Raw genomic sequence first — 26,950 nt, 5'->3', positions numbered from 1 at the left:
GAGCTCTTCTGACTTCTAATAGGAGATGTGTAAATACATTTAATCATCACTTCCACCGTGGTTCTGTTTCTTTAAGAGACTGTGGTTGTTAAGTCAAAAGATCATTGAAGCATATGAGGGTCAATAAAAGAATAAAACTACTGGTTAGCGATTCGAGTACAAGGAACTTGATCCCAGTGTGTGTTCGTGTGCTGCTCAGAGTCAACAGAGGAGTGCCAGAGCCTTGGCTGCTTGCTGCTGCTCTTCAGGATGGTTTCTGGCAGAATAATTAAGCTGGTGGTTTTTGAGCTTCTTGAGTTTGCTGCCTTCTCCGTTCCTACCCTTGTGATAATGGAACAGTTTGCTGCTGCGTATCAGAAAACAAGGAACGGAGCTGAAAGAACGCACTATTGGCTCATTGTTTCCTGCTCCATTGCCTATGTGGCTGCAGTGAGTCTCTTGATCTGGGTTCCGATAAAAGTTATCTTATTCAAGAAGTGGCATCTTTACAAAAAAATTGTAGGATGGTAAGTAAGAGAGCTCATTAGCAGGAAGTCCCTGCCATGTTTTTAATGCATGAATGTGATGTGTACATGTGTGCCAAGCATATGAACTTAGCACTAATGTGTGTTAGACTAATGATGACATTGCACTTACTGTCTTTAAATGTATTGATGTTGTGGTATCTTTTATATCTTCTATATACACATATTGATGTTGTGCTATTGCTATATTTTCTATGATCTTTTCTGTTCTGAATAACAAATTGCAAGATATGTTGGTTTGAATGTTGCCAATACTTCTCAGCACATTGAACTGTACAAAGTCTCCAGAGTTGCCCTACAGACATCATGATCAGAAGATTAGCAGACAGAATTTCACTTTTGTGTCAAACTGAAAGTAACATCTCTTTCTAAGAGTTTACATAGTACTTCGTGGGTCTAAGGCACAATTTGGCCGATCATTAACTGAGATGTTTTAGGAACTTGATTACTAAGATTAAAAAATAATAATAAAAGAATGCTTAAAGTGTTGGTAAGTCATATTAACCCTTGCAGGGAAAGAATATGTTTGTGGTAATAGAGAAGCATCTTAGATAAAAAGTTGATGTTGTTAGGTTCAGTGGCATAAGCCTATACCCAGCGGTCAGGAGGCTGAGATAGCACAATCCAGGGGTTCTAGGTCAGGGTGGGCTACATAACAAGACCCGACTCTCAAGAGAAAGAAAAGGAACACAACAGCAACAACAAAGTCGCCTTACTCTGGCGTTAACTGTCAGCTTTGACTGGTGAGCTTGAGAACAATCCCTGTTCTTACTGCATTTTTCCTTGTAGGTCTTCAGATCTGGTTCTCACGTCTGGGAATTCTTTATTTCCTCTGATAAGTTAAATTCTCTTTGCTACTTTGTTGCTGATCCTTGACTTTACAGGTGGGCAGTGTAGAGAGAATTAGAAAAAGGAAGAGCTGAGCACTGTGATATAGTTTTGGGCAGCAATATAAAAGCCTTGCATGCAGCACCAGAGTGATCTTTGGAAGGATGCTGACACAGAGAGCTGAGTTAACCCCGGGCCTCTTAGGTACTGACACTGGATGTGGCTCCCTGAACCTTGCCAGGGCACTTTCTGTTCCCTAAGGCAAAGGGTTCTCAGACCTAAATCATTTTGTGTTTGGCATCGCTTTTGTCAGTGGAAAGCAGAGACTTCCAACCCTAGCTGAGGTTCACAAATGGAATGCCTTAGATGTGGACCATACACCCCAGTTTCCTCAAACTGTCCAAGACTGTTAAAGGATTTTGAGACCATAGTGGCCATTCCCAATGATAGCGAGAGTGAAGTAGGACAGTAGCCCACTGCAGGGCCTCCGTCCCCTGATGGCTTATTTGGACCTTGGCTCATTTCTCTAGCACCTATGCTCTTAATGTCATTCAGATGCCCAACTTTCACATATAATTTATTATCAGTATGATGAGTATTAAACTATAATTGCTTTTTCACAGATCCTGTGTGTTGAGGATGTTATACATAGATTTTTATTTCTTAATTCTGTGCCACCTCCTACAAGTATTTTGCCTCAAAAGGTAGATATTTTTAATGAGCATATCAGTATTCCCAAAAGGAAACTGATACTCAGAAAAACTTAGCAACTTTCCCAAAGCCAGTCTAGTAAGTGATAGAACTGAATATTAGACATTGGCCTGTCCCAGTCCACACCTGATATACCAGCCACTATTGTAGACTATCTCATGAACTTGGGTCTCTAGGGCAATTGAGATTGAGGAGAAGTCTATTGCTCCTAGTGTTCGATGCATGCTGTATTCTCACCCCTTCCGCCGTCTGCTCCAACTTCATGTTACACGCCTGTCCCGAGTAGTCCATACATCAAAGGGTCTTGGTTTGTTGCCACAACTTCATCTCTCAGTGATCTCTTCTGGGGAATCCTTTCCCTGTCTTTGGTTTCTGTTTGTGGGTGAGGCTGGCCCCAGGTGCTGTAAATGGCTTTACATAGATATCAGTCTATCTGTAATTTCAGTGAACTCTGCAACTCTTTCCTCATTGGCTCATTCATGCACTCTATCTAGTGGTGACCTCTTAGGGCCATTAAAGAGAAGAAACAGCTCATGAAAGAAACTTGTAGGCATTTTATATGCTCAGCAAAGCTAAATTTAGACTTTATGGTAGCTCAGTGAAGTTAGGTGCCGCTGTCCTCATGTTCTATCTGGAGAAACAGAAACTTATAGTGATCGCTTTGTTAAGAGATACAGCTGCCTTGAAGTGGGTCTGGGATCTGCAAGCCCAGAGTAGTCAAATTCTGGGCAAGTTCTTCTGTTTTCAGAATTTTTTTTTTCTTTCTTCCTTTTGATTTTGAAGGCCAACCATGGTTTACTTAAATAACATTAGAATATATTTCTCCAAAAGATGTACATTTCATTAGTACTCATGACATGATTTCCAAAGATATTTTATCATTTGAACACATGAGAGGCAGCATAGTGATACCATTATAACCTCAAAGTTGTTTTTGTATTTATACAAGTGCAATCATATAAATCATATAAGGGCATTAAACCTTAGTTGCTATGTGAAGATAGCTTTAAGAAAGAAGATAGTTTTAGCCAGGTGTGGGTGGTGCATGCCTTTAATCCCAGCACTTGGGAGGCAGAGGCAGGTAGATTTCGGAGAGTTCAAGACCAGCCTGGTCTACAGCAGCTGGTTCCAGGACAGGCTCCAAAGCTACTCAGGCTCCAAAGAAAAAAAGGTTTAAAAAACAGTAGAGGGGATCACAAACATTATTGTTTTAATTTATTCTTTATTGTATAATATAAGACCCAGTCAAAGCTCAATAGAGGCCTGAGTCTCAGTAGTTTTTCCTAAGACAATACCTGGTTGCAAAAAAGACCATAAACAGAGACTACCTGGGCACCACCCAGGAACAGACCATCCAAAGGAAATTCCTAACGTTCCAACCATTGTAGATAGCATCACCTGCCAGCACACACCCATCACTTTTCACCAGGACACCCCTAGACAAATGCCAGCCAATCCGGATGGAACCTGTCACCCCAAACCCTGCTAATGTAATTTTTCTGGTTCTTGCCTTTAAATAGTGCTCTCTAGAAGGGTGGGGTACCTCCTCTTGCTGCTGTGTTCACGAGGTCCCTGACAGCTGGCTTGCAATTATGTGCATGATAATAAACCTTGCTTTTGCATATAGGTGAGTCAGTCTCTCTGGTGGTCTTTTGGGGTCTCCACAGACTGGGCACAACAATTGTTGAGTAACTAGGTAGATAGTTGTTCATATAAAGTTTCACAGATCCTTAAATTCATAGGTTTGATATTGATGAGACTATTTGAGAAAATCCCCCAAAGGCCCACATGAACCCTACAAAACTAATTGTCAGAGAGAGGGACCAGAGCACTGATAAGAATCTGTCCAAAGGACATGGGTAAGAAAGAGCAGACATGGACTCAAACCTCAGCTTTGACATTGTCTTATGCGAGTTATTTATATTCTCTAAGCTTTAGTTTTCTCAAGAACCAAACAGGGACACTCCTAGTTTCCATTTGGGGGATTAAAAAAAAAAGACAAAAAACAAAACAAAAACAAAAACGTAAGATTGTGTATCTAAAATGGCTATTCTGGTGCCTCGGAGCACTATGGACATCAGTGTTAGTGACTCCCCTGAACTGGTTAATTCCATTTAAACTGTGAACTTGTTTAATCCATGGAGTAATCATGAGAAATGGACGACGTTGTGATAGAACTGAAGCAAAGTAGATGCTGTCTGTGGTACTCACTCCTAGAATCTGAGGATTTTTGTTCGTAGGATCTTTTTGTCATTTGAGCATGAGAACACACATAGTGATACTCTCAAAAGCAACTTTTGCATTTACACAAGTGCTTGGAGTTTCTCTTTCTCTGTGACCCACCGGACGATGCTCTGAGATGACCAGGTGGCTATAAATCTTTTATAAAGAGGAAGTGAGTCACAGAGCTGAGGACTTACACTAAGTCAACAGCAAAGACTGAACTTTCACTTGTGCGAAACACTTCCTCATTCTTTCAGAATCATTGTTCCTTTCTTCACTGCCTGTTGTCATTCATATGGATTAGGGAGAAGCTGGGTGGAATAGAGAAAAGCATGTAAGTAAATACCCAAGTGTGTCTGCCAATCAGTAAGAGAGATCCTATTCTAGGCAGATCAGAAGGCTCACCAGGGACAGGGCAGCTCTGGAGGATGTGTGGAAATTCCCAGATTGCCTCAGGATCCAGAGCTGTGTTCAGGGATTCTTCCTACTCTTCTTCACAAGAGGATTCTTTCAGACTATGATGTATCAGCAGTCTGTGGGCCTGCAAAGTTTCAAAGGCCATACTTTGAATGACATTTTAGTTTGCCACGATTTTGCTGTCGCTTTTTTAGGTAATGGGAATGGTAGTGGTGGTAGGTGTCATCATAGTTAAACAGGAACCAACACTTGATCACTTGCTAGGTGCCATGTGTACTTCCCCAGACATCTTATCTACATCTGTTCAGCCAACTCCCTAAACTTGATACTTAACAAGCATAGCTCCCCTCTTATAAACGAGGAAATTGAATCACAGAAATTAACAGGTCACACAAACAAGAGGTGCAAGAATAGCCGTTGGATGACTGTCCGCAGGGCCCGCTGGTAAGACACACAGCACCTGCGCATCTGTGCTGCACTGCACAGACTGGCTAACCTGCGGGGAATGCAGCCCACTCTTTTCAGTAGGGTAGCAGCAACCATTGTGTTATTATTATTGTTGTTATTATTATTGTCTATGATTATGATGGTGCTTTTGAGGTAGGACCTCATGTAGCACAGAAGCACTTCAAACTTTGTGTGTAGCTGAATTCTTGAACCTCTTGCCTCCTCCTTCCAAGTGCTCGGATCATAGGAATGCACACCCACTCCCAGTTTTGTGCAGTGCTGGGGATCCGAACCAGGACCTTTTGCACACTAGACAAGCAGTCTGCCAACAGAGCTGCGTCCACACCTTCATACCAGTACTGGTGCCTTAGAGTAATTTTCTTTACCAGTGTTCCCATGCGGCTGCCACTTTCCTCTCTAGGAAGAATCAGTGACTTTATCATTCAAGTCTGTATTTCCTTCTTTACTCTATCCCATAAGTCAACAAGAGTCACTCTTTTGGCCTTTACCCACCACCATAGTCCAGCATTTCTCCTGTGAACCAGTTCCCTGTTCCTGTGACTGTTTAGCTCGCCCCAGTTGAACTTTCATTTCCAGTCCCACCGAGGATTTGATTTTCTGGCATGGTTATATATTCAGATGCAGCCTCAGGTTCTTGTCCTGAGTTTGTTTAAGGAAACACAAAGAACATTTTGTTAATTATGGCTAGGGTTCTAAAGTCTGTTCATCCCTCAATCTTGCCAAGTCCTTTTTAATATCACAGTGCAGTCATGTGTGTTTAAAGATGGAATACCTTCTGAGAAATGGGTTTCTTGATGCTGCAAGAAGTAAGCGCTTGAGTCCTCTACACACACTGTGTACTGTTGAGGGTATTTTTATTTGTTTGGAGTACTGAGGATCAAACCCAAGGCCTTCTGCATGCTAGACTGGCTAGTCCTCTATCACCGAGCTACACCCCAGTTTATTATTTGCTTTTTATACTTGAGGCCTAGAAATCATTATATCCCTGCATCCATCTCCAAAGTGCTAGAATTAGAGGTATGTACCACTATATCGAGAGAAAGAGAGTTTTTTTTAATTGAAATATTTGAGTGTATTTTCTTTTTTTTTATTTTTTTATTATTATTTTTATTCTTTTTTAATTAAAATTTCCACCTGCTCCCCGTTTCCCATTTCCCTCCCCTCCTCCCAAATATTGCCCCCTCCCCCCAGTCCCCTCCCCCTATCCCCCACTCCTCTTCTCCTCCCCCCACACCATTCCCCCTCCCTCTCGATACTGAAGAGCAGTCCAAATTCTCTGCCCTGCGGGAAGACGAAGGTCTTCTATCTATGTCCAGGAAGGTGAGCGTCTAAACAGGCTAAGCACCCACAAAGCCAGTTCATGTATTAGGATCGAAACCTAGTGCCGTTGTCCTTGGCTTCTCATCAGCCTTCATTGTCCGGCATGTTCAGAGAGTCCAGTTTCAACCCATGCTTATTCAGTCCCAGACCAGCTGGCCTTGGTGGGCTCACAATAAATCAGTTCCACTGTCACAGTGGGTGGGTGCACCTCTCGTGGTCCTGACTTCCTTGCTCATGTTCTCCCTCCTTCTGCTCCTCATTTGGACCTTAAGAGCTCAGACCGTTGCTCCAAATTGAGACTCTGTCTCTACCTCGATCTATCGCCAGATGAAGGTTCTAATGTATTTTCTTTTAAATTCTCACATAATAATGATACCCATTTTGGAGGCACACTGAGGCATTTCAATACATGTATTTGATGTATAAAGAGCAGGTTAGGATAACTAGCATATATATGTATATGTCTTTAGATGTCTTCAACTTTGCAGTGGAAATATGGAAATAATAATTTTCCCTTGTATGTGAAATACTCAGCTAATGCATTAACTGTGCCATCCTATTGTTATCTTTCCCATCAATCTGCACCTCTGTACCCCTTCACCATCCTTGCTCCATAAATTCCACCTCTGCACTCCTCCTGCCATGCCTAGAAACTTGTTTAATAAGTAGCAGTACAATATAAAACAATAATAAATGTTTTGGGTAGTAAATGCGGAGGCTACTACCATGCTTATCATCATTTTAGTATTATATACTGTACACAGATTGTATGTGATCTACTTTATGATTGGCAGCACAATACATTTGGTATACATCACCACAAAATGTGTGAGTAAATCCTTGTTCTAGAACTATAATCTCACTATGACCTCACCAGGTGAGAGGATTTTTTTCACTCCATTGTCATCTTTTGAGATTACTGTTAAATATGTCACACATTGTCTGCATCCTCACTTTGTGGCCTGTGGCTGTATTCCTCTTGAAGAAAGGTTTTCTGAACATCAGCTTTGCCCCTTACAAATCAACTTGGTGGCTGGAAGAAATCTGAGAACTCAGTGTCTAGGCTGTTTCTTACAAGATAGATAAATGGTCTACCTCCCCTGACTCTTTAAAACAGGGAGCTTAGTATGTTCTATGGTTCTCTAATTACCAGGATGATATTCAGTCCTGGTATTTATCAGACAAAGCCTGCCACCATGTAGAATCCCTCCTGATTCAGTTTCAAGACTTTGCCTCTCTTTATATATCAGTGGGCTTGGCCATGACCAGGATGTCTGCCATCATTCCCCAACACCTCCTCTCTATGTTCCTTAAGCTTATTCTCCATTGCCAAAAACATGAGCTGCCATTTCTGTGATTTGTCTGCAGGGCAACTTCTATGTGTACACTGTATCTATCTGTCCCAACATTTTTCAGACACAAGAAGCATCATGTCACCCCACTGTCCTCAGATGTGACCCTAGCTAGCCAAATTCAGTTTGCAGAATTCTTACAGTCTTCTTGCCCCATAGTTCCTGTGGGCTTTGTACAGTTTTGGAAGTCTCCTTTGGATGCTGACTAGCTTTCTAATGACTGGATATCATATCTTGATGTGCTTTTGATGAAAATGCTGACTTCAGCCATCAGTTCAATACCATTGACTTCATCTGTAGTCATACCACTAGCTTTATAACTAAGGGTCTAGTCAATTGAAACTTCTAGAAGATTTGCTTCAAGGTAGAGACTTCTAAAAGACTAACTTCACAACAACTACAACATATATGCAGAGGACCTAATGTAGACTCATGCAGGATCTGTCTTGTCAATTCAATCTTTGTGAACTCTTTGAGCCCTGCTTAATTGATTTCTGTGGGTCACATTCTTGTGGTGTCTTTTACCACTCTGAATCCTACAATCCTTCCTCCCTCCTTTTTGATTGGGAGATCTTTAATGACTGCCTTTATTTCCTTAGGGATTATAGGTCAATTTATGTTGTTTATCTGATCTTTGATAAGTGGTATCTATGAAGAAAATTATCCATTTCTTTTAGATTTTCCAATTTTTTGGAGTACAAACTTTTAATGTATCACCTCATGATTCTTTGGATTTTATCAGTGTTTGTTGTTATGTCCCCCTTTTCATTTCTGATTTTGTTAATTTGGAGATCTCTCTCATCTTTTAGTTAGTTTAGATGAGGGTTTGACTATCTTGTTGATTTCCTCAAAGAATCAACTGTTTTATTGATTCTTTGTATTGTTTTATTTGTTTCTATTTCAGTTTGACTAACTGCTGTCTACTCTTGGGAGTGCTTTTTTTATTCTAGAACTTTCAGGTGTGCTGTTAAGTTGCTAGTATGAGATCTCTGTAGTTTCCCTACGAAGGCACTTAGTGTTGTGAACTTTCCTCTTAGTGCTGTTTTCATTATGTCCCATATGTTTGGGTGTGCTGTGAATTCATTTTCATTGAATCCTAGGAAGTCTTTAATGTCTTTCTTTATTTCTGTCTTTACCCAGCAGTCATTCAGTAGAGAGTTATTTACTTTTCATGAGTTTGTAGACTTTCTGTTGTTTCTGAAATCCAAGTTCAGTCTGTGGTGATCTGATAGGATGCAGGGGTTTATTTCAGTTTTCTTGTATGTGGTGAGACTTTCTTCATAATGGATTATGTGGTCACTTTTGGAGAAAGCTTCATAAGATGCTGAGGAGAAGATGTGTTCTTTTGTGTTTTGGTGAAATGTTCTGTGGGTATCTGTTAGGTTCTTTTGGTTTATAATGTCTGTTAGCTCCAGTATTTCTCTGTTTGCTTTTTGTCTGGATGACTTGTCCATTGGTAAGAGTTGGGTATAGAACTCTCCCACTATCAAAGTGTGTGGGGTTGATGTATGATTTAAGATTTAATAATATTTCTTTTGCAAATGTGAGTGCCTTTATTTGGGGGCATAGATATTAAGAACTAAAGCATCATCTTGGTGGATTTTTCCTTTGATGAATATGAAGTGTCCTTCCCTGTCTTTTGATTAACTTTGGTTTGAAGTCTATTTTGTTAGATATTAGAATGGCTACACCAGTTTGCTTCTTAGGTCTATTTGCTTGGAAAAGCTTTTTCCAACGCTTTACTCTGAGGTATTGTCTATCTTTATTTTGAGGAGTGTTTCTTACATGCAGCAGAAGGATGGATCCTGTTTTCACATCCACTCTGTTAGTCTATGTCTTTTTTTTTTTTTGAGACAGGGTTTCTCCGTAGCTTTTTGGTTCCTGTTTTGGAACTAGCTCTTGTAGACCAGGCTGGCCTCGAACTCACAGAGATCCGTCTGCCTCTGCCTCCCGAGTGCTGGGATTAAAGGCCTGCGCCACCACCGCCCGGCAGTCTATGTCTTTTTATTAGAGAATTGAGACCATTGATAATGAAGGATTTAAATGACAAAGGATAATTGCTGTTGTTTTGTTGGTGGTGGTAGTGGTAGTATGTGAGTATGTGTGTGTGCGCATGTGTGTGTGCGCATGTGTGTGTGCGCGTGTGTGTGCGCATGTGTGTGTGCGCATGTGTGTGTGCGCATGTGTGTGTGCGCATGTGTGTGTGCGCATGTGTGTGTGCGCATGTGTGTGTGCGCATGTGTGTGTGCGCATGTGTGTGTGCGCGTGTGTGTGTGTGTGTGTGTGTGTTTGTGTGTGTGTGGTTTCCCTTTGGGTTTCGCTGGTGTTTTCATGGGTGGAGTTAAAAATCTCCTTGAGTTGGAATTTTCTTTCTAGTATTTTCTGCAGGGCTGGATTTGTAGATAGATATTGTCTAAATTTGATTTTATTGTGGAATATCTTGTTTTCTCAATCTATGGTGACAGAAATTTTTGCTGGGTACAGTAGCCTGGACATATAACTGAGGTTTCTGCAGCCTGCAGGACATTTGTCCAGATTCATCTGGCTTTTAGAGTTTCTGTTGACAAGTTGGGTATAATTCTAATAGGTCTGCCTTTATGTTACTTGCTTTTTCCCCTTGCAACTTTTAATATTCTTTCTTTTGTTCTGTATGTTTAGTGTTTTGATTATTATGTGGAGAGGGGACTTCTTCTTTGGTCTAGTCTATTTGGTGTTCTGTAGTTAGGGTTTCTATTGCTGTGAAGAGACAACATGACCACAGAAACTCTTATAAAAAACATTTAATTGGGATGACTCATTTATAGTTTCAAAGGTTTAGTTCATTATTGTCATGGCAGGACATGGCGGTGTGCAGGCAGACATGATGCTGGAGGAGCTGAGAGTTCCACATCTTCATCTGCAGGCAGCAGAAGGAGAGACTGCCACACTAGGCATGGCTTGAGCATATGTAAGACCTCAAACCCTGTCCCCACAATGACACAGTTCCTCCAACAAGGCCACACCTCTTAAGAGTGCTACTTTCTATGGCCAAGCATTCAAGCTCATGAGTTCATGGGGTCCATAATTATTGAAACCACCACAAGTATGCTTCTTTTGCCTTTATAGGTATTTCCTTCTTTAGGTTAAGACAACTTTCTTCTATGAGTTTGTTGAAGATATTTTCTGTGCCTTTGAGCTTGGAGTCTTCTCCTTCTTCTATTCCAATTACTTTTAGGGTTGGTCTTTTCATAGTATCCCAGATTTCCTAGATGTTTTGTGTCAGGGATTTTTTTATATTTAACATTTTCTTTGACTGGTGAATCTATTTCTTCTATTGTATTTTCAATGCCTGAGATCCTCTCTTCCATCCCTTGTACTCTGTTGGTGCTTTTATCTGCGGTTCCTGTTTAGTTATCTAGATTTTCCTTTTCTAGAATTCCCTCAGTCTGTGTTTTCTTTATAGTTTGCATTTCCATTTTCAGGTATTGAACAGTTTTATTAGCGTCCTCCAACTGTTCATTTTTTCTTGACTTTTCTTAAAGAATTTATTTCTTCCATTTTCTTGATCATCTTTTCCTTGATTTCTTTAAGTAATTTATTCATTTCTTCTTTAAGGATCTCTATCATCTTCATAAAGTTGGTTTCACTGTCTTTTTCTGTATTTTAGCTGTGTTGGAATATTCAGAGCTTGCTATAGTAGGATACCTCGGCTCTGGATGTTGTTTATTATGTTTTTATGCTGGCATCTACACATCTGGGTTGGGGTCATTATAGGTCTAGGTGCTGATTTCTAGGTGTATTTTTGTTGGATAGGTGTTTGTTTGGCTCCTTGGTTTTGTTTCCTCTCTGGTCTTCTGGCCTGTGTGGCCTGCGGTTAAGCAGGGGGTCTCTACCTGAGTTGCAGAATGGTACATGTCAATGAGAAGAGGGGAGAGGATCCTGGGATTGGGTTTGGGGCGGGGAAGCACTGAGAGTGTAGAGGAGATCTACAGGAAGCCATTCTACCTAGAGTTCTGGTGGCTAGTATGGCCTGCAGTGCAGCAGGGAGTTTCTACCTGAGTTGGGGCCTGGGATACGGTGACAAGAAGGGAGGGGGTTAGTAATATTGTGGAGGAGCATTGAGAGAGTGGGGGAGGTCTGTGGGAAGCCCACCTGGTCTTCTGGCAGGCATGACCTGAGACAGTAGGGAAGTCAGCAGGCGACTGGCCTACCTGTTAGTACTTTACTCGTATCCCTATTGGATATAACTATACCCGTTTATTTAATCATTTCTCTATTCAGTGACACTTTTAACATCTTGATAGTATCACTCAGAGTGATAGCCTGACTATATTTTGTGTTGTCTGCAAGGAAGTAACTTTCTTAACTCCTGCGAAGTTAGATAAATTGTCTGAGCCTAAATATATTACTAGAAATTCTTCAGGTTCACAATAATCTAACAGTCTCTTCTTCTGGCTTAAGCAAATGAGAGGTTTACATACATAATGATAAATTCAGCTATCTGAACTTCTTTGTAATTCCCATTTCTCATTAGTGCAATCCTCTTCTAAATAAACATTTACAGATTAGTCATTCGCTGCCTGGCAGGTTTGTTCCCAAACTGACATCCATGATTCTAAGGATCATATCCCAGGATTAGCCTTGCATTCAAGACTGTTTACCCTCTAACCTCTACACACCTCTCCAAACTATCTCATTACACAAATTCTTCATTCAGTTCTTGCTAATTCCAAGCAACTAAGTCTCTCACTACACTGGGTACTGCATCCTTCCTAAAAGATTTGGGCTCTGCTCTAGAAATTGCACATTTATGCAGGGAAAATATTGATGTAACACTGGCCAGTTATGTGTGTATTTGTGGTATATGTGTACATATGTGTTGCAAGGAGAGGTGGTTTGTTGTTTGTCCTGGCTGCCCTGCTAGCTTACACCCGAAATAAACACACAGAAATTGTATTAATTAAAATACTTGGCCCATTAGCTCTAGTTTCTTATTGGCTAATTCTTACATCTTAATTTAACCCATTTCTATTAATCTGTGTATCGCCACATGACTGTGGCTTACCAGCAAGATTCTAAACAACGTCCATCTCAGGCAGAAGATCCATGGTGTCCCTGTGACTCTGCTCTCTTCTTCCCAGCTTTCAGTTTTGTTTTCTCTGCCTACCTAAGTTCCGCCCTATCAACTAGGCCAAGGCAGTTCCTTTATTCATTAACCAATGAAAGCAACACATGAACAGAAGACCCTCCTATACCACATATGTGTGCACATATGTGTGCATGTGTGAACCCGGGAGGTTGATGCCAGGTGTCTTTCTGTATTGCTGTCTAATTTTTTTTCTTGTTAGATAGAATTTCTCACTAAACCAGGAATTTGCTATTTTGGCCTAGAATGGCCTGGGATCCTTTGTCTGTTTCTGCCTCCCTGGTGCTGAGCCTCGCAGGAACACTGCAGTGCCTGGCTCCTTTACACCTGCACAGCAAGCGCTTTCTAGTTCCTTCCACACCCTCTTCAAAACTTATTCTTTATGCCCCACCCTGTCTCGCTCCGTCATGGTGCCTTGCATGCAGCAGATTTTCAGGTTTGGGTGTGTGTGGCCACAGAGTAGAGAAAAAGCTCACAGTGTAGAGTTTGAGCTGAACTTGGAAAGATGAGGGTAGAAGACATCCCCACAGGTAAGGGCATATAATGTACTGACAGGGAAAGAAGCATGCATGTTTTAAGGGTGGTAGGGGATCAATGTGTTATGAAAGGAACTAGCAGAAAGAAGGAGCCGGGTAGCATCACGGTCATTGGGAATAGGAGATTTGAAGTCAGTACATCTTGGATTAGAACTCAGCTTTTACATCCTAGGGGATGACGTGGAGTAAATTAACTAAACCTTCAGAATCAGCTTCATTGTCAGTGGGAGGCTTTGTGTGGCATCTGAATGATGGAAACACCATGTTTCACCATAGTGTTTGGCATTCAGTAGCAACTTAGAAGAAGGCAACTTAGAACAAGAGTGTTCTGTTTGACGGCATTAGGAGCAGATTCAAGGGAGCCTCGGGCAGGAAACTTTGATTTAGGGAAAAGAAAATCTTACAAGTTTCTGAGCAGAGAGTCATTTCCCAAGTAATTATCTGACCTCTCCCCCACCAAGCTTCCTCCATGAGTAATCTTAGGGCAAGAAATTGCTGCACAAACAGGAAGTTTTAACCCACTGTGGCTGAGTTTGTCTTCTAATCATGGGCTCATTTCCTGGGAGAGTCTTCTCATTGTTCATTCAGCGATAGTGGCTGTTGATGTCACGGAGCATGCGCTTTTCCAGCATGCACCTGTCGCTGTGCTCAAAAGTTTCCTTTCCCTCCAGGCTATATGTAGAATAGTGGTATTCTGTTAGTTTAAACATAAGAAGACATTGAAAGATTCGCTAATATCTCTAGCCGAAATTCTCTTATTTTGCAATATTCTAGAATTGCTAGAGCAAAGTGTTTAAGCTTGCTGATATAGCAGAATTTGCTGTCTCAAAGTTTCAGAGACTTAGGATTCTGCAGCCGAACCATTAGCAAGGCTGTTCCTTCTGAAGAGTCAAAGGGGAGTGTTTCCCATGCCCCCTGGGAAGTATAGAGTGGGGACCAGCCATCTAGCCACTCTCCAATCTTGATTTCCATGTTCACATGGCATTTTCCTGATCTTTACTCTCTTAGAAGTCCTTTTGTGCTTGTCTGCTTTCAGAAATGTTCCCATAATATTGACTTATAATCTATCCTGATACGCTATTTTAACTTAATTACTTTAGAAAAACATTATTTCAAATAGCTTATCTTTTTGAGGAACTAGAAAAAGAATAGGGATTCAGTCATAACTGGGGTAAAAACTTAACCCCACAGCATCCCATCCTCTGAACCCTCAAACTTCATATTGTTTCCTTGCAGAAAATGCATTCATTCTAGTATCTCAGAAATTCTTATTCATTCCAGTATCAATTCTGCAGTCAAGAGCTCTTCTAAACATCATCTCAAAGTGCCCCAACTCACCATCTATGAACAAGGCTTAGGAATATGGTCCTGGGTCAAAATTCCTTTCTATCAGGGACCCATGAGAAACAAATGAAAAGTGGGCTACAGGGCCCAGGGAGATGTACTGAGAATGCTTGGTTCTCTTGCGGGAAACCTAAGTTCAGTTTCCAGCATCCAGCTTCAGGGGATCTGATGGCCTCTTCTGTCTTTTTCAGGCACCTGCACAAACACACACACACACACACAGACACACACACTTGTTTATAGATTAAAAAAATACAAATTTTTAAAAAGTAAATTGCTTCCAATGGTGGCAAAGTAGAAATTATCATTTTTTGACAGATAAATAGGGAAGGGGAAAGCAATGGTTTCCAATAAAGATCAAGCCTAGAAAGGAAAATCCCATTCAGTTTGAAGTCTTGAGGATGATTTTCTGTTGCTGAATGTTCTGTTCTCTGGATCTACCTTCTAGGCCCAGCTATGCTGACTCCTGGTTGATGGCCTCTGCTTTCTGAATTCATAGAGAAACCTCAGCTTGTTCAGTCTCTGACCCGTCAGAGCCACTCTTCCCTCTAGGGGACATGTTTGGAGCCAGATAGCTCTATCAGCTCATTTCTTCTGTAGAGTTTCAGAAGCCCAAGAGCCAATGGTTTCTGCTGATGTGGTGGACTGAACTCACAGCCACAATCTTAATTGTCTCTTCTGAATATGTTACCCTTGCCCCCGCCATATGGCTGGGGTAAGAATTTTCTATATAGTAAAGTTCTAGTGTCCTTCTTCTCACTTCTTTCTTCAATTTATTGTTCTTCAGCTACATTTTTTACCACAAACAAGAGGGAGGAGACAGACTACACCTTCAGTTCTCTGCCGAGTGATGTCCTCCGTGCTGTGTCTGGTTCACTTCTTGCTAGTTGTTGAGGTTTGAATCTGGGAGGTTCCCACAGGCTCATAGCACATGGTTCCCAACTGTGAGGGTCTTAGGAGATAGGGGTCTGGCTGCTGGAAGTAGGCGACTAGAGATCTGAAGGGCAGACCTGCCCGGGTTCCACTCTAGGGCTTTCTGCTTCTTGTCCGTTGCCGTGTGAGGACTCTCTACCACGCCCTGCTGCCATGAGCTACAGCGTGCTTTGTGCATTACGAGGGTCTGAAACTGCAGCCAAAGTGAACCTTTCTCGCCCACGTTGTTCCTGTCGGGTATCCTGTCATGGTGACGGAAAAACAACTAACACATAATTCACCTGTCTTCTGCCACCATACACAAAGGTGCAACCCTCCTTCCAGGTCCCAATAATACACCCCTTGTCTCTACCTCACACATCAGAAGGACCTTGCCGGTCAAACTTCTAGCAGTCATCTGTTCACAAAAGTGTGTCTTTTTTCTGAGATGATACATTTTTTTTTTTTTTCTGAGCCTTCCTCTGCCTTTTCTGAGCTGTTCAGAATCTCCCATCTGTCTACGTTTCCACCACCAACCTCTCCACGGTATTCTGGGCTTTTCTGATGCACAACTCCCAAGGTCCCCATCACTCACTTCCAGAGCCATGCCTGCTTTTTCGGATATTTCAGCCGCATCTCCCCCAATGGCATAGCTCTGTTTTCTTCCCTGTTCGCTAGAACAGAGTGCCCTCAGCTACATGATATATGCAACACAAGGTTACCGTTCACTGGACTAGAGTCCAGGAGCCCGAGACAAGGTGTCAGCTGGATTAGTGCTGGGGAATCTGAGGGACCTTTATTACTGACCTTTGTTCTAGCCTCTGCTGGGTTTAGGTAGTCCGTGGCACTCCTTGGTTAATATGGAAATCACCAAGATTTTTGCTTTTACTGCCAGATGGCATTCTTCCAATGTTTCCATGTCTTTTTTCTATGCTAGCCTGTATATATAGATTATATTAAGTTAGGGCCCACCCTAATGATCTTTTATTAATGGGATCATTCTGTATAAAAATTGATTTCAAAATGAGGTTGTGTTCCAAGATACTAGGGAGTTGGAATTTCAGTGTATCTTTTAGGTAAGTACGTCATTTAATTCATGTTTCTTACTAATAAATTATAAGCAGGACCTAGCCATATGTGAGCATTTTAAAGAAACATAAGTAGGGATTGTTGTTTACCTATTAGCAATCCCATTAGTTTATATGTAGCAGAAATTTTACAACACCATACCAAACTAATGGAATAGGTAATCAATAAATATCTTGTAATTGAAAGCTAGCTAATATAAATGTTGGCAACACCCTATAACACTGTGACCAGGAGCCATAACTTACCACATGAACTATTCGTGTCACACAGTAGGTGCAGCAGATACTTTAGAATCTGGTACGCAATAGTGACTACATTGATATTATAAGTGATTACAGTTCCTATCAGGTTTTAAGTATTCCACAGCTGGGGAAATGCATCAGTAGGGAGGTACGTGCATTACTGTGCTTAAAAATCTGTAAGAACTCGAATCGAATAATTCTATGTAATTCTGTAAGAAAGTTGAGGCCTATGGGATTATTTTAAAAAGAGTTATAGATAATTTCAATTTAATTTGTTATGAAAGTCTGTATTTTATTTTACTCATTTAGATTTTATCCCAAGAGGATACCTCAGGATTCACTAGACTCTCAGCTGGCTTATATACGTTAAAGGATTCAGAAACTGTATTTTAGGTGCTGGAAACAAAGAATAAGCCATTTAAGTTCAGTTAAGTGATATGAAGGAAAAGGAAGAAGGCAAGCAATAAAAATAGAAGAAAAGATGGGTGTTGATGACACACGCCTTTAATACCAGCACCCAGGGAGGCAGAGGCAGGTGGATCTCTGTGAGTGCAAAGCCAGCCTAGTTTACAGAGCTAGTTCCAGGACTGCCAGAAATATACAGAAAAATCCTGTCTCGGAGAAACAAACAGACAAAAAAACCAACCAACCAAACAAACAAACAAAAAAAAAACCATACCACCACTGCCACCACCACCAACAAGTAACAGAAGAAAACCAACAGGATTTCAAGTTGTCATCAAGGTCAAGTACACAAATCATGTGCAGAAGGAATGTACAAAAACAGACAAAGTTGGAGAAGTAGGTGACAGTGCGGTACCAGACTCTACCGAAGCAGGTTGGTAGAGCGCCCCCAGCAGGAAGAACAGATGATAGTGTGAAACTCTAGTCAGACTGAGAAGTCCTCATGGAGAGGTCCTGAGATAACCAGAAAGCTGGAATGGCTGGAGTTAAGTAGTGGGGAAGGCAGATCGTTTTAAAGGCAGAAAATAGGAGATCAAAGAGAAAGGATTTCTTGAAGTTGTGGGCGTGGGTGAGAAGACTCCATTGTATTCCAATTGCATTGTGCATCCATTAGCGACATCTGTGATTGTAGTAAAATATACATAGCATAAAATTTATGACCTTAACCATTTTGTGTACTGCCCAGAGGTATTAAATGCATTTGTGTTGCTGGGCTACCATCACTGTCAGCCATCTGTCCGTAAACCTTTCTCATCTTTCAAGACTGAATCTTTGTCCCCATTAAACACAAATTCCCCACCCCTGCCCCTAGCCTCCTATCTTTGGAGATATAGTGACAAAATGAGTTTTACATTTTAAATGTGATCTCAGGGATGAGATGGAGAAGGGTGGCAGCATGAGAGACTGTGTTTGAATCCCCAGCATTCATATAAAAAGCTTGGTATGGATTCCTGCGTGTACCATAACTCCAGCATTGTGGGGGCTGAGACAGGCGGGTACAGAGAAATCACGGGGCTCAGAGTCTAGCTGAAACGGTGAAGTTCAGGCTCAGCAAGAGTCTCTGTCTCAAGGTATAAGGCAGAGATCAGTAGAGGAAGGCACTCTGGTTTCAGGAACGGGAAACTCTATCAGGAAATCCTGTTAGAGAAGCACAGATGGGAGACGATGGTGAATGGACTGTATGAGCAGAAGGTGGGTTGGCCTTGGATTGCAGCAGGAAGTCAGAGAGGATGGGGTGATGTGTGAGAGTGGCTGTGGGGAAGGACTCTTCTTGTCATTCAGACGCATTTAGTCTGAACCGCCTCTGTAACATTCAGATAGGGATGCCAGTTGGTACACTATGTATTGAGTGTCTGAACCGCCTCTGTAACATTCAGATAGGGATGCCAGTTGGTACACTATGTATTGAGTGTCTTGCGAAAGTAGGTTAATAACTACAAACGTAAGAATGAGGACAGTAATCGAGGGAGATTATTTAGAGAAAAGTTCAGGTATATCCTCTGTACATTCTCCATTTTCAGAGGTCAGGTTATAAGGATGAGAACCCCATGTATGCTTAGCCATGGTCTCTTAGGTAGCCTCATGTTGCAGGAATGTAGTTCTGGTCTGAGACAGAAAGAGTAGCAACCAACTTCCTTCTCTATATTTTACTTTACTAAAAGGAACAAAATGACTAGTTTATGATGTACCAGCTTTAAATCCCATTGTAGCTAACATTCGCCATATGCCCTGGGTGTGGCTTACAGAGGGATGCTGTCTCTCTTGTTAATTATGCCTGTGTCTAAGATAGAGAGGCATGGCAGAAGTAAGGAAAACTTGTTAACAACTCAAAACTATTCAATAGCTCTTATATTGTGGGGCACTTTATATGAACAGAGTTAATTTAAGGTGTTCAGGGAAAGAGGAGCTAAATGTTTTATTGTAACAAAAAAAAAAAAAGATTTACTAGGCTGGCACCATGACTCACTGGCTAACGTGTTTATTGCTCAAGCATAAGGACTTGAATTCAGTTCTGTAGAACCTTTATAAAGGGCCAGACTCTGTTTTTATGGGAGTTAGGAGACAGGGACAGGAGACTCTCCAGAAACTCATGGGCTAGTTCACCACACCCAGTGTTAAAATAACCATAAACCCTACCTCAAACAAGGTGAAGGTGAAGCCAATACCCAAGTTATCCTCTGACTTCCACACACCTGCTGCACTGTATATATGTTTGCACACCCCAAATCTCTGACTATCTTTTGTCTTGTTTATTAATTCAAGATATTAAGCATCCATTGAGTCTTCCCTGTCATAAAACACAGTGTGATATTTATTTCATGTCTCAGTCACTAGTTTACTAACTATTTGGGCTATTTGGAAATCTCTCATCCCTTTGTTGGAGAAGAGAAATCTGTTCTTTATTTTCTGCACACATTACTTTTTGCCATACTCAAACATTTGGGAAATGGAAATAGGGAAGCAGTGAGCTTCTTAGGAAAAAAACATAGATGAATGAAAGAGGAACTATGAAGTCAGCGACATCTAACAGGAACTGTCAATGTGCTGTTATTGCTGTTGCTTATTTTTTCTCCTTTGCTAGGAGACCTGTTCTGATGATGTGTGTGGTGCTCACCACTCTTCCCAGCTTCAGCTTTTCCATAGCAGCCACTGAGGTATGCAATTTTCATTTCTTCTACTGCGGGATGTCATGGTCTTAAAATGCCGTGGTTTTGATTCTCAAGAGTGTAGTATGCCCAAAACATTTTCCAAAGTTTATTCCAATCCAATCTTCTTCCAAATTGAAATCTATGTAGATATACGTATAATCCTTATTGTAAGATAATTATTACCTCTGTGATTTGAGGGATAGTTTGGCATTTTAAACACATATTACTTCTGTACTTACATATATGACAGAAGAGTATATTTCAAAGCCGCAAAGAATAAAAATCTCAGGCAATCTACTGTCTTACACAATGTCTTTGGTAAGTTACCCACTGATAAATATTTTACACATGTTAATTATGCTGATAGTCTTTTGTTCCAATAAATGAGAGCTCCAATAGGTTTCCAGGAGACAACCAGACCATAGGACAGAATGATTAGAAGCAAACTTCACAGTGTGAAACAGCCTCCCTTTCCACAGAAGTCAGCAAAGGCCTTACCAATGATGTCATTCACTTGCAAGGTGTTGGGAAAGAGGACAACATCATCAGCTTGGGGGGAGGGAGCTGCGGAGGCTTTCCCAGAAGTTCTAATTTCAGTTCATAAAATGATGGTATATCTGGGATATGGTAGCTGTTTTTCGTTATATACTAAGTGATATCATTCATTGTATAGTTACCTCTCCTCTTTTTATTGCATTTCCATTAAAGTGCTTGAAGCATAAGTGTATAGTATCAATGGAATGTCACAAAACAGATCCTTGTGCCAACACCACTCAGGTCAAGAAATGCATCCTGAGCAGCTGCAGCCCCACAGGTTCTGTCTCCCTTCCCTCCCTCCCTCCCTCCCTCCCTCCCTCCCTCCCTCCCTCCCTCCCTCCCTCCCTCCCTCCCAAGATTACTTTGACCATGACTTCTATAACAGAGCCATTTACCTATATTTTGAATTTTCTGTTAGGGGAAGTCAAATTATAACCACATTTATTACGGTTATAATTTATGATTATAGTGTATGTCTTCTATTTTATTCAAAAGTATGATGTGAAGGCCATTCATACTTTTATGTCTAGCTATAGGTTCGTGTATTTTCATTGCTATAAGACTCAAGTATTTCATTTTAAAAGCTATTGCAGTTTATTTCTTTATTTATGGCATTGGGATTGAACCTTGGATGCTAAGCACATCCAAGGTTCGCCAGCCTAGCCTAAAGCTGCAGCTTACACTTTAGTTATACAGTTCCATTGTGTTGTTACTGCTGCTGCTATAGTGAGGACTGAACCTGGGGGCTGGACATAGAAGGCAAGCTTCTAGCACTGAGCTGCGTTCTCAGTTCTATCAGTACTGTTCTCTTTTTTAAAAAAATGATTTATTAATACATGACAGTCACAATTTTCCCTCCCTCTTCTCCTCCCAGTCCCTAATCCCTATCTCGACTCTGTCCCCCATCTACTTGTCCTTCATTTCTCTTTAGAACAGGGCAGGCCTCCCATGCATATCAGCCAAACATGGCATATCAAGTTGTAGTAAGACTAAGCACCTCCTCCCTTATTAACTGAATAATGTGATCCAGTATGAGGAATAGGGGTTCAAAAGCTGGTAACAGAGTCAGAGACAGCCGCTGCTCACTCTTAGGAGTCCCACAAAAAGACCAAGTTACACAACTGCAACATATGTGCAGAGGGCCTAGGTCAGTCCCATGCAACTCCCTGGTTGTCAGTTCAGCCTCTGTGAGCCCCTACAAGACCAGGTTAGTTGATTCTGGGGGTTTTCTTGTGGTGTCCATAACTCCTCTGGCTCATACAGTCTTTCCTCCCCATCTTCCATAGTATTCCTTGATCTCTGCCTAATGTTTGGCTGTGGGTCGCAGCATCTGTTTCCACCAATTGCTGGATGAAGCCTCTCTGATGACAATGGGGCTAGGCATCAATCTTTGGGTATAGCAGAACACCACTAGGCATCATTACACTGATTTTTTTGCAGTCATGTTTGGTTCTGTCCTAGGTCTCTGGGCTATCCAGCCTCTGGATACTAACCTATCTGACAGTGTCAAGGCCAGGTTCTCTAGGGCGTAGGTCTCAGACTAGACCACAATTTCTGTTCCTTTTTACCCAAGCTCGTCTTAAAGGCAGAGCAAATTGTGGGCTGAAGGTTTTGTGGCTGGGTTGGTGTTCCAATCCCTCCACAGAATTTTTGCCTGGGCACAGGAGATGAGCAGCTCAGGCTATGCATCCCCTATTGCCAGAAGTCTGCTACCCAAGCAGTTCCACTAACTCAGGAAATAGACAAGGCTGTCCACTCTCTCCATGTCTACTCAATATAGTACTTGAAGTTCTAGCTAGAGCAATAAGACAACTGAAGGAGATCAAAGGGATAGAAACAGGAAAGAAAGAAGTCAAAGTATTGCTATTTGTAGATGATAGGATACATAAGTTACCCCCAAAATTCTACCAGGAACCTCTTACAACTGAGAAATACTTTCAGTGAAGTGGTAAGATATAAGATTAACTTAAAAAATCAGTAGCCCTCCTATATTCCAACAATAAATGTGCTGTGAAAGAAATTGGGGAAACAACACCCTTCACTATAACCCAAGCAAGTGAAAGACCTGTATGACAGTTCTTTTCTTGACAATAATATTAGTTGTTTCCATTTTGAGCTAATGTTGCCAGAAACTTGCCTAAAAATTTTTGTAGATGTGATTATATCAGTTGATTTAATGCATAGGAGTAGAATAGATGGGTTATACAATGTTCAACCATCCAATATAAAGAAACATGCTTTGTCAAGCATGTTTCAAGAGAGACTGTGATGATGTCCCCGTAGAATTCAATAGCAGAGAGTGGATGCGTCCTCAGCTTCATGTTCTTTACAAGAACTTGTTCTTTGTTTTAGCTAATCTGAGGGATATGTTTTTGAAACTCATTGTACTTCAAAATTTCTTCTCCACAAAGATGGTGTTTTCATCTTTGTTTATTTAATCTTTGCTTCTCCTTTAAATTTGATTTGATTTACAGAGTGAACAGGTTTGTAGCATAAATAATAAAAACCCAGAGACAGATACTGGGGTTCAACCTGAAGATCAGAGTAGTAAAGCAGCCAACAACTGGAGAGCTCTTCCCTCTAAGAAATCCTCAGACTGAAAGAGAGGGAGTTCCTATCTCATCCCACCTTATACATATTCCTCTCTAATACTGGGATTAAAGGCATGTGACTCCCTAGTACTGAGATTAAAGGTGTGAGCTACCACCACCTGGACCTGTTTCTGCAGTGATCTCGTGTAGCCCAGGGTGGCCTTGAACTCACAGAGCTCCATCTGCCTCTGTCTCCTAAATCCTGGGATTAAAGGTGTGTGACACCACTGCCTGGCGTCCAGTGGCTTCTGGTCCTCAGACAAGCTTTATTCATAAGACAAATAAAATATTATCATACAAGTTCGATTTATGTATGTAGGAACACACACAGAGACGTACAGAGAAAAAACATTAACGGGGAAGAGGTCATAAATTTGAAAGAAAGCAGAGTGGAGCATAATGTGGAAGAGTTTGGAGGGAGGAAAGGGAAAGGGAAAGGATGTAATTATATTATAATCTCAAAAAATAAAAAACTATTTGAAAAAACTGTTTGAAAGTGCTGTTTACACATTCAAATTGCAACTCTTTTAAAATGTAGGTACCATAAATATGTTCACCCTGGAACTTGCCTTCACACTTTTACTGATGTCTTTTGATAAGAAGCTTTTTGCTTTGAAACAGTCTGCTTTATCAGCTTCTTTCATCTGTGTAAAATGCTTCTGGTGAAAGAATTAAGATTTCAGAATCTAAACTGCAAAGTCCTAAAGATCTTATCTTATCATGAACTTATCTCATGTTTTAGAAAATGTATTTCTTAGCCGGGCGGTGGTGACGCACACCTTTAATCCCAGCACTCGGGAGGCAGAGGCAGGCGGATCTCTGGGAGTTCGAGACCAGCCTGGTCTACAAGAGCTAGTTCCAGGACAGGAACCAAAAGCTACAGAGAAACCCTGTCTCGAAAAACCAAAAAAAAAAAAAAAAGAAAAAGAAAAGAAAAGAAAATGTATTTCTTCTCTTTATTTTAGATCCACAGTCTGACTTTAATGGTGGTTTGTTATGTCGTATAGGGGTGGGTCAAGTTTTTTTTTCTATTGAGCAGAGAACCATGCTTTAAAAACTCCTTTGTCTGCTTTCTCTTTGTTATAAGCCAGGTGTCCATGTGTTTGACCTGTCCCCAAGCATCTAGTGTCACCACTTTGCCTAGCTGTTTGTGCTGTGCTAACTCACACCTCACGACTTATTCTATAGCTTTATAAGTGTTCTACAGAGCCAGAGAACAAATTGTTCAACCTTCCTTTCCACCTATAACTTCTGCCCTTCTTATTTCCACATACATTTCAGAATATGCTTTATAATTGACATGCTGATTGAAGTTGCAGTTAATGGTTTTATCTTTAAAAAAATCTTATTTTTGTTATTTTGGCATTAGGAGTTAAAAAGAATAGATTCATTTGGGAGCATTTTCTTCATATATGTTTATACAGGTTATGAAAAGTGATGTTTAATTTTTCTTTGTTTTTAGTAAAGTTTATTATTTTTTTTCTGGATTTATTAGACTCTCTGAGATATCCAAGACAAGTTGACTAGCATTGGTTACAAAGGTATCTTTGTCTTGTTTCTGAGAGAAAACTTTCAATGTTTCACCAAGAATATGATGCACCCAGGCTTGTTTTGCTGTGTTGTTTATAGATACCATAAGCAGATGCAGAAGAAAGCTTAGCTGAGCTTACCTGGTACTTTCAGGACTCTGTTTAGAAGTAGAGTTGTGGCGCACGCCTTTAATCCCAGCACTCGAGAGGCAGAGGCAGGCGGATCTCTGTGAGTTCGAGACCAACCAGCCTGGTCTACAGAGCTAGTTCCAGGACAGGCTCTAAAACCACAGAGAAACCCTGTCTCAAAAAACCAAAAAAAAAAAAAAAAAAAAAAGTAGAGTTGGAAGGAGTGGTCTATTTCCCCTTTACTGAGAAAACAAACCCACCCATAGACACACACACACTTACATACATATACATGCATACACATCCACACAGAGAGACACACAGACACATGCACACACACACACATTCACACAGACATACAGTGTATTAGGATTTCTACTGCTGTGAAGACCATGACCATGGCAACCCTTATAAGAAAAACATTTAATTGGGGAGGCTAGCTTACAGTTTCAGAGGTTCAGTCCACTATCACCATGGTGGGGAGCATGGCCACATGCAGGCAGACATGGTGCTGGAGAAGTAGAGAGTCCTACATTTTGCAAGCAACAGGAAATGGTTTAAGTGTTACACTGAGCGAAGCTTAAGCCAAAGAAACCCCAAAGCCCACCTCTACAGTGACACACTTCCTCTAACAAGGCCACACCCATTCCAACAAAGCCACACCTCCTGTTAGTATCACTCCCTTGGGGCTTTTTTCTTTCAAGCTACCACATCCACACGCAGAAACATAGACACCCAGACATAAACACAGACACACCAAGATACACACACACACACACACACACACACAGAATGAGGATCAAATTCAGGGCCTCATGTATGCCATGTAAGTGCTATACCAACTGAGTTATATACATAGTCTTTTATTATTGTATTTTTCATTCATCTGGGGGTCCTACTTTTAATAAAAAATGATTCCACTTGTGTGAAATCCCTTTGCATATTTAGATGTGGTTCAAAGCCTTGGGTTTAAAACCTGAGAAGCTAAAAACAGAGCTTTTAATTTTTCAGTAAGTATATTTATGATAAATTTAGTACTGTCTGCAGACTATTGACAGAATTTAGAACAAATAAAGCAAACTAATTAAATGCACTTAAATGACTCTCTGAAAACAGGTTCAAAAGAATGGCACCGGAACAGTTCCAGTTTTACCGACTGGTCCTTTCCTTGACATGCCAGTGTCTCTGATTCTATTGTCTCTGATCGTGGTTGATATTATTGAGAGACTCAGGATATATCCTCTAAGAGGGCATCAAATGAGTAAGTAACCCTTTACTTATCTTTTATCTTTCTGCTATCCTGTTGTTTAATGAACAATAATTACAGTGTTTCTTAGGGGTAACACCACTGAGAGAAGATTGATAATGAAGATACCTAGACATAAATATTTTAAAACATACTTTGATATCAGTCATTATTACTTATTATTGTATATTATTGTATATTGGTAGTGCCTATAGATCTGTAAAATAATCAAATATTTAATACCATTAAAGCTTAATACTTGCTCTAGGAAGAAAACATTGACATATTATTTTAGACATGTTCTTAAGTCCTTAAATTTTAAAGAATAAAATAAAATTGAACCTGGTTTGATGGCACACACCTATGTTCTCAGCTGAGGTAGGAGGACAAAGAGTTGAAAACCAACCTAGTTACATAGACAGATCCTTTCTCAAAAAACAAACAATGGAAGTAACAAAAAAGTCTCTTTGTTTGAATACGTTTGCTACAAGAATGAGTATAATAGCATAAATCCTACTTATGTCTTAGAGAATTGCCTATTATGGATTTTAAAAAAGGCAAATATTCACATTAGTAAAACAGAGACAAACCACATTCCTACTAAGTGAAAAGTTGAAATTAAATATAGATTGGCCTTTAAAAATGTATCTCATTAGTTGATTACTCTTTGTTCAGACATAAATTCTTTTCAGTTCCATTTATTTTATGTGCTGA

At 40.7% G+C, this 26,950-nt stretch overlaps 1 protein-coding gene across 1 annotated transcript in view; it reads left to right on the top strand.

Annotated features, from left to right (window-relative positions):
- The first annotated feature begins 249 nt into the window (after nucleotides 1–249).
- Tmem236 (transmembrane protein 236) overlaps nucleotides 250–26,950 on the top strand; it is a 47,418-nt gene continuing 20,717 nt past the window's right edge. The window contains exons 1-3 of the mRNA XM_057786891.1: nucleotides 250–506; nucleotides 20,138–20,210; nucleotides 26,107–26,251. Coding sequence (XP_057642874.1) covers nucleotides 250–506; nucleotides 20,138–20,210; nucleotides 26,107–26,251 — 475 coding nt within the window. The remainder of the gene's footprint in view (nucleotides 507–20,137; nucleotides 20,211–26,106; nucleotides 26,252–26,950) is intronic.

This window comes from Chionomys nivalis, chromosome 13 (assembly GCF_950005125.1).
Source record: "Chionomys nivalis chromosome 13, mChiNiv1.1, whole genome shotgun sequence".
Classification (NCBI taxonomy): domain Eukaryota; kingdom Metazoa; phylum Chordata; class Mammalia; order Rodentia; family Cricetidae; genus Chionomys; species Chionomys nivalis.
Note: the sequence above shows the minus strand (reverse complement) of the source record. Positions and strands in the feature narration are given on the sequence as shown.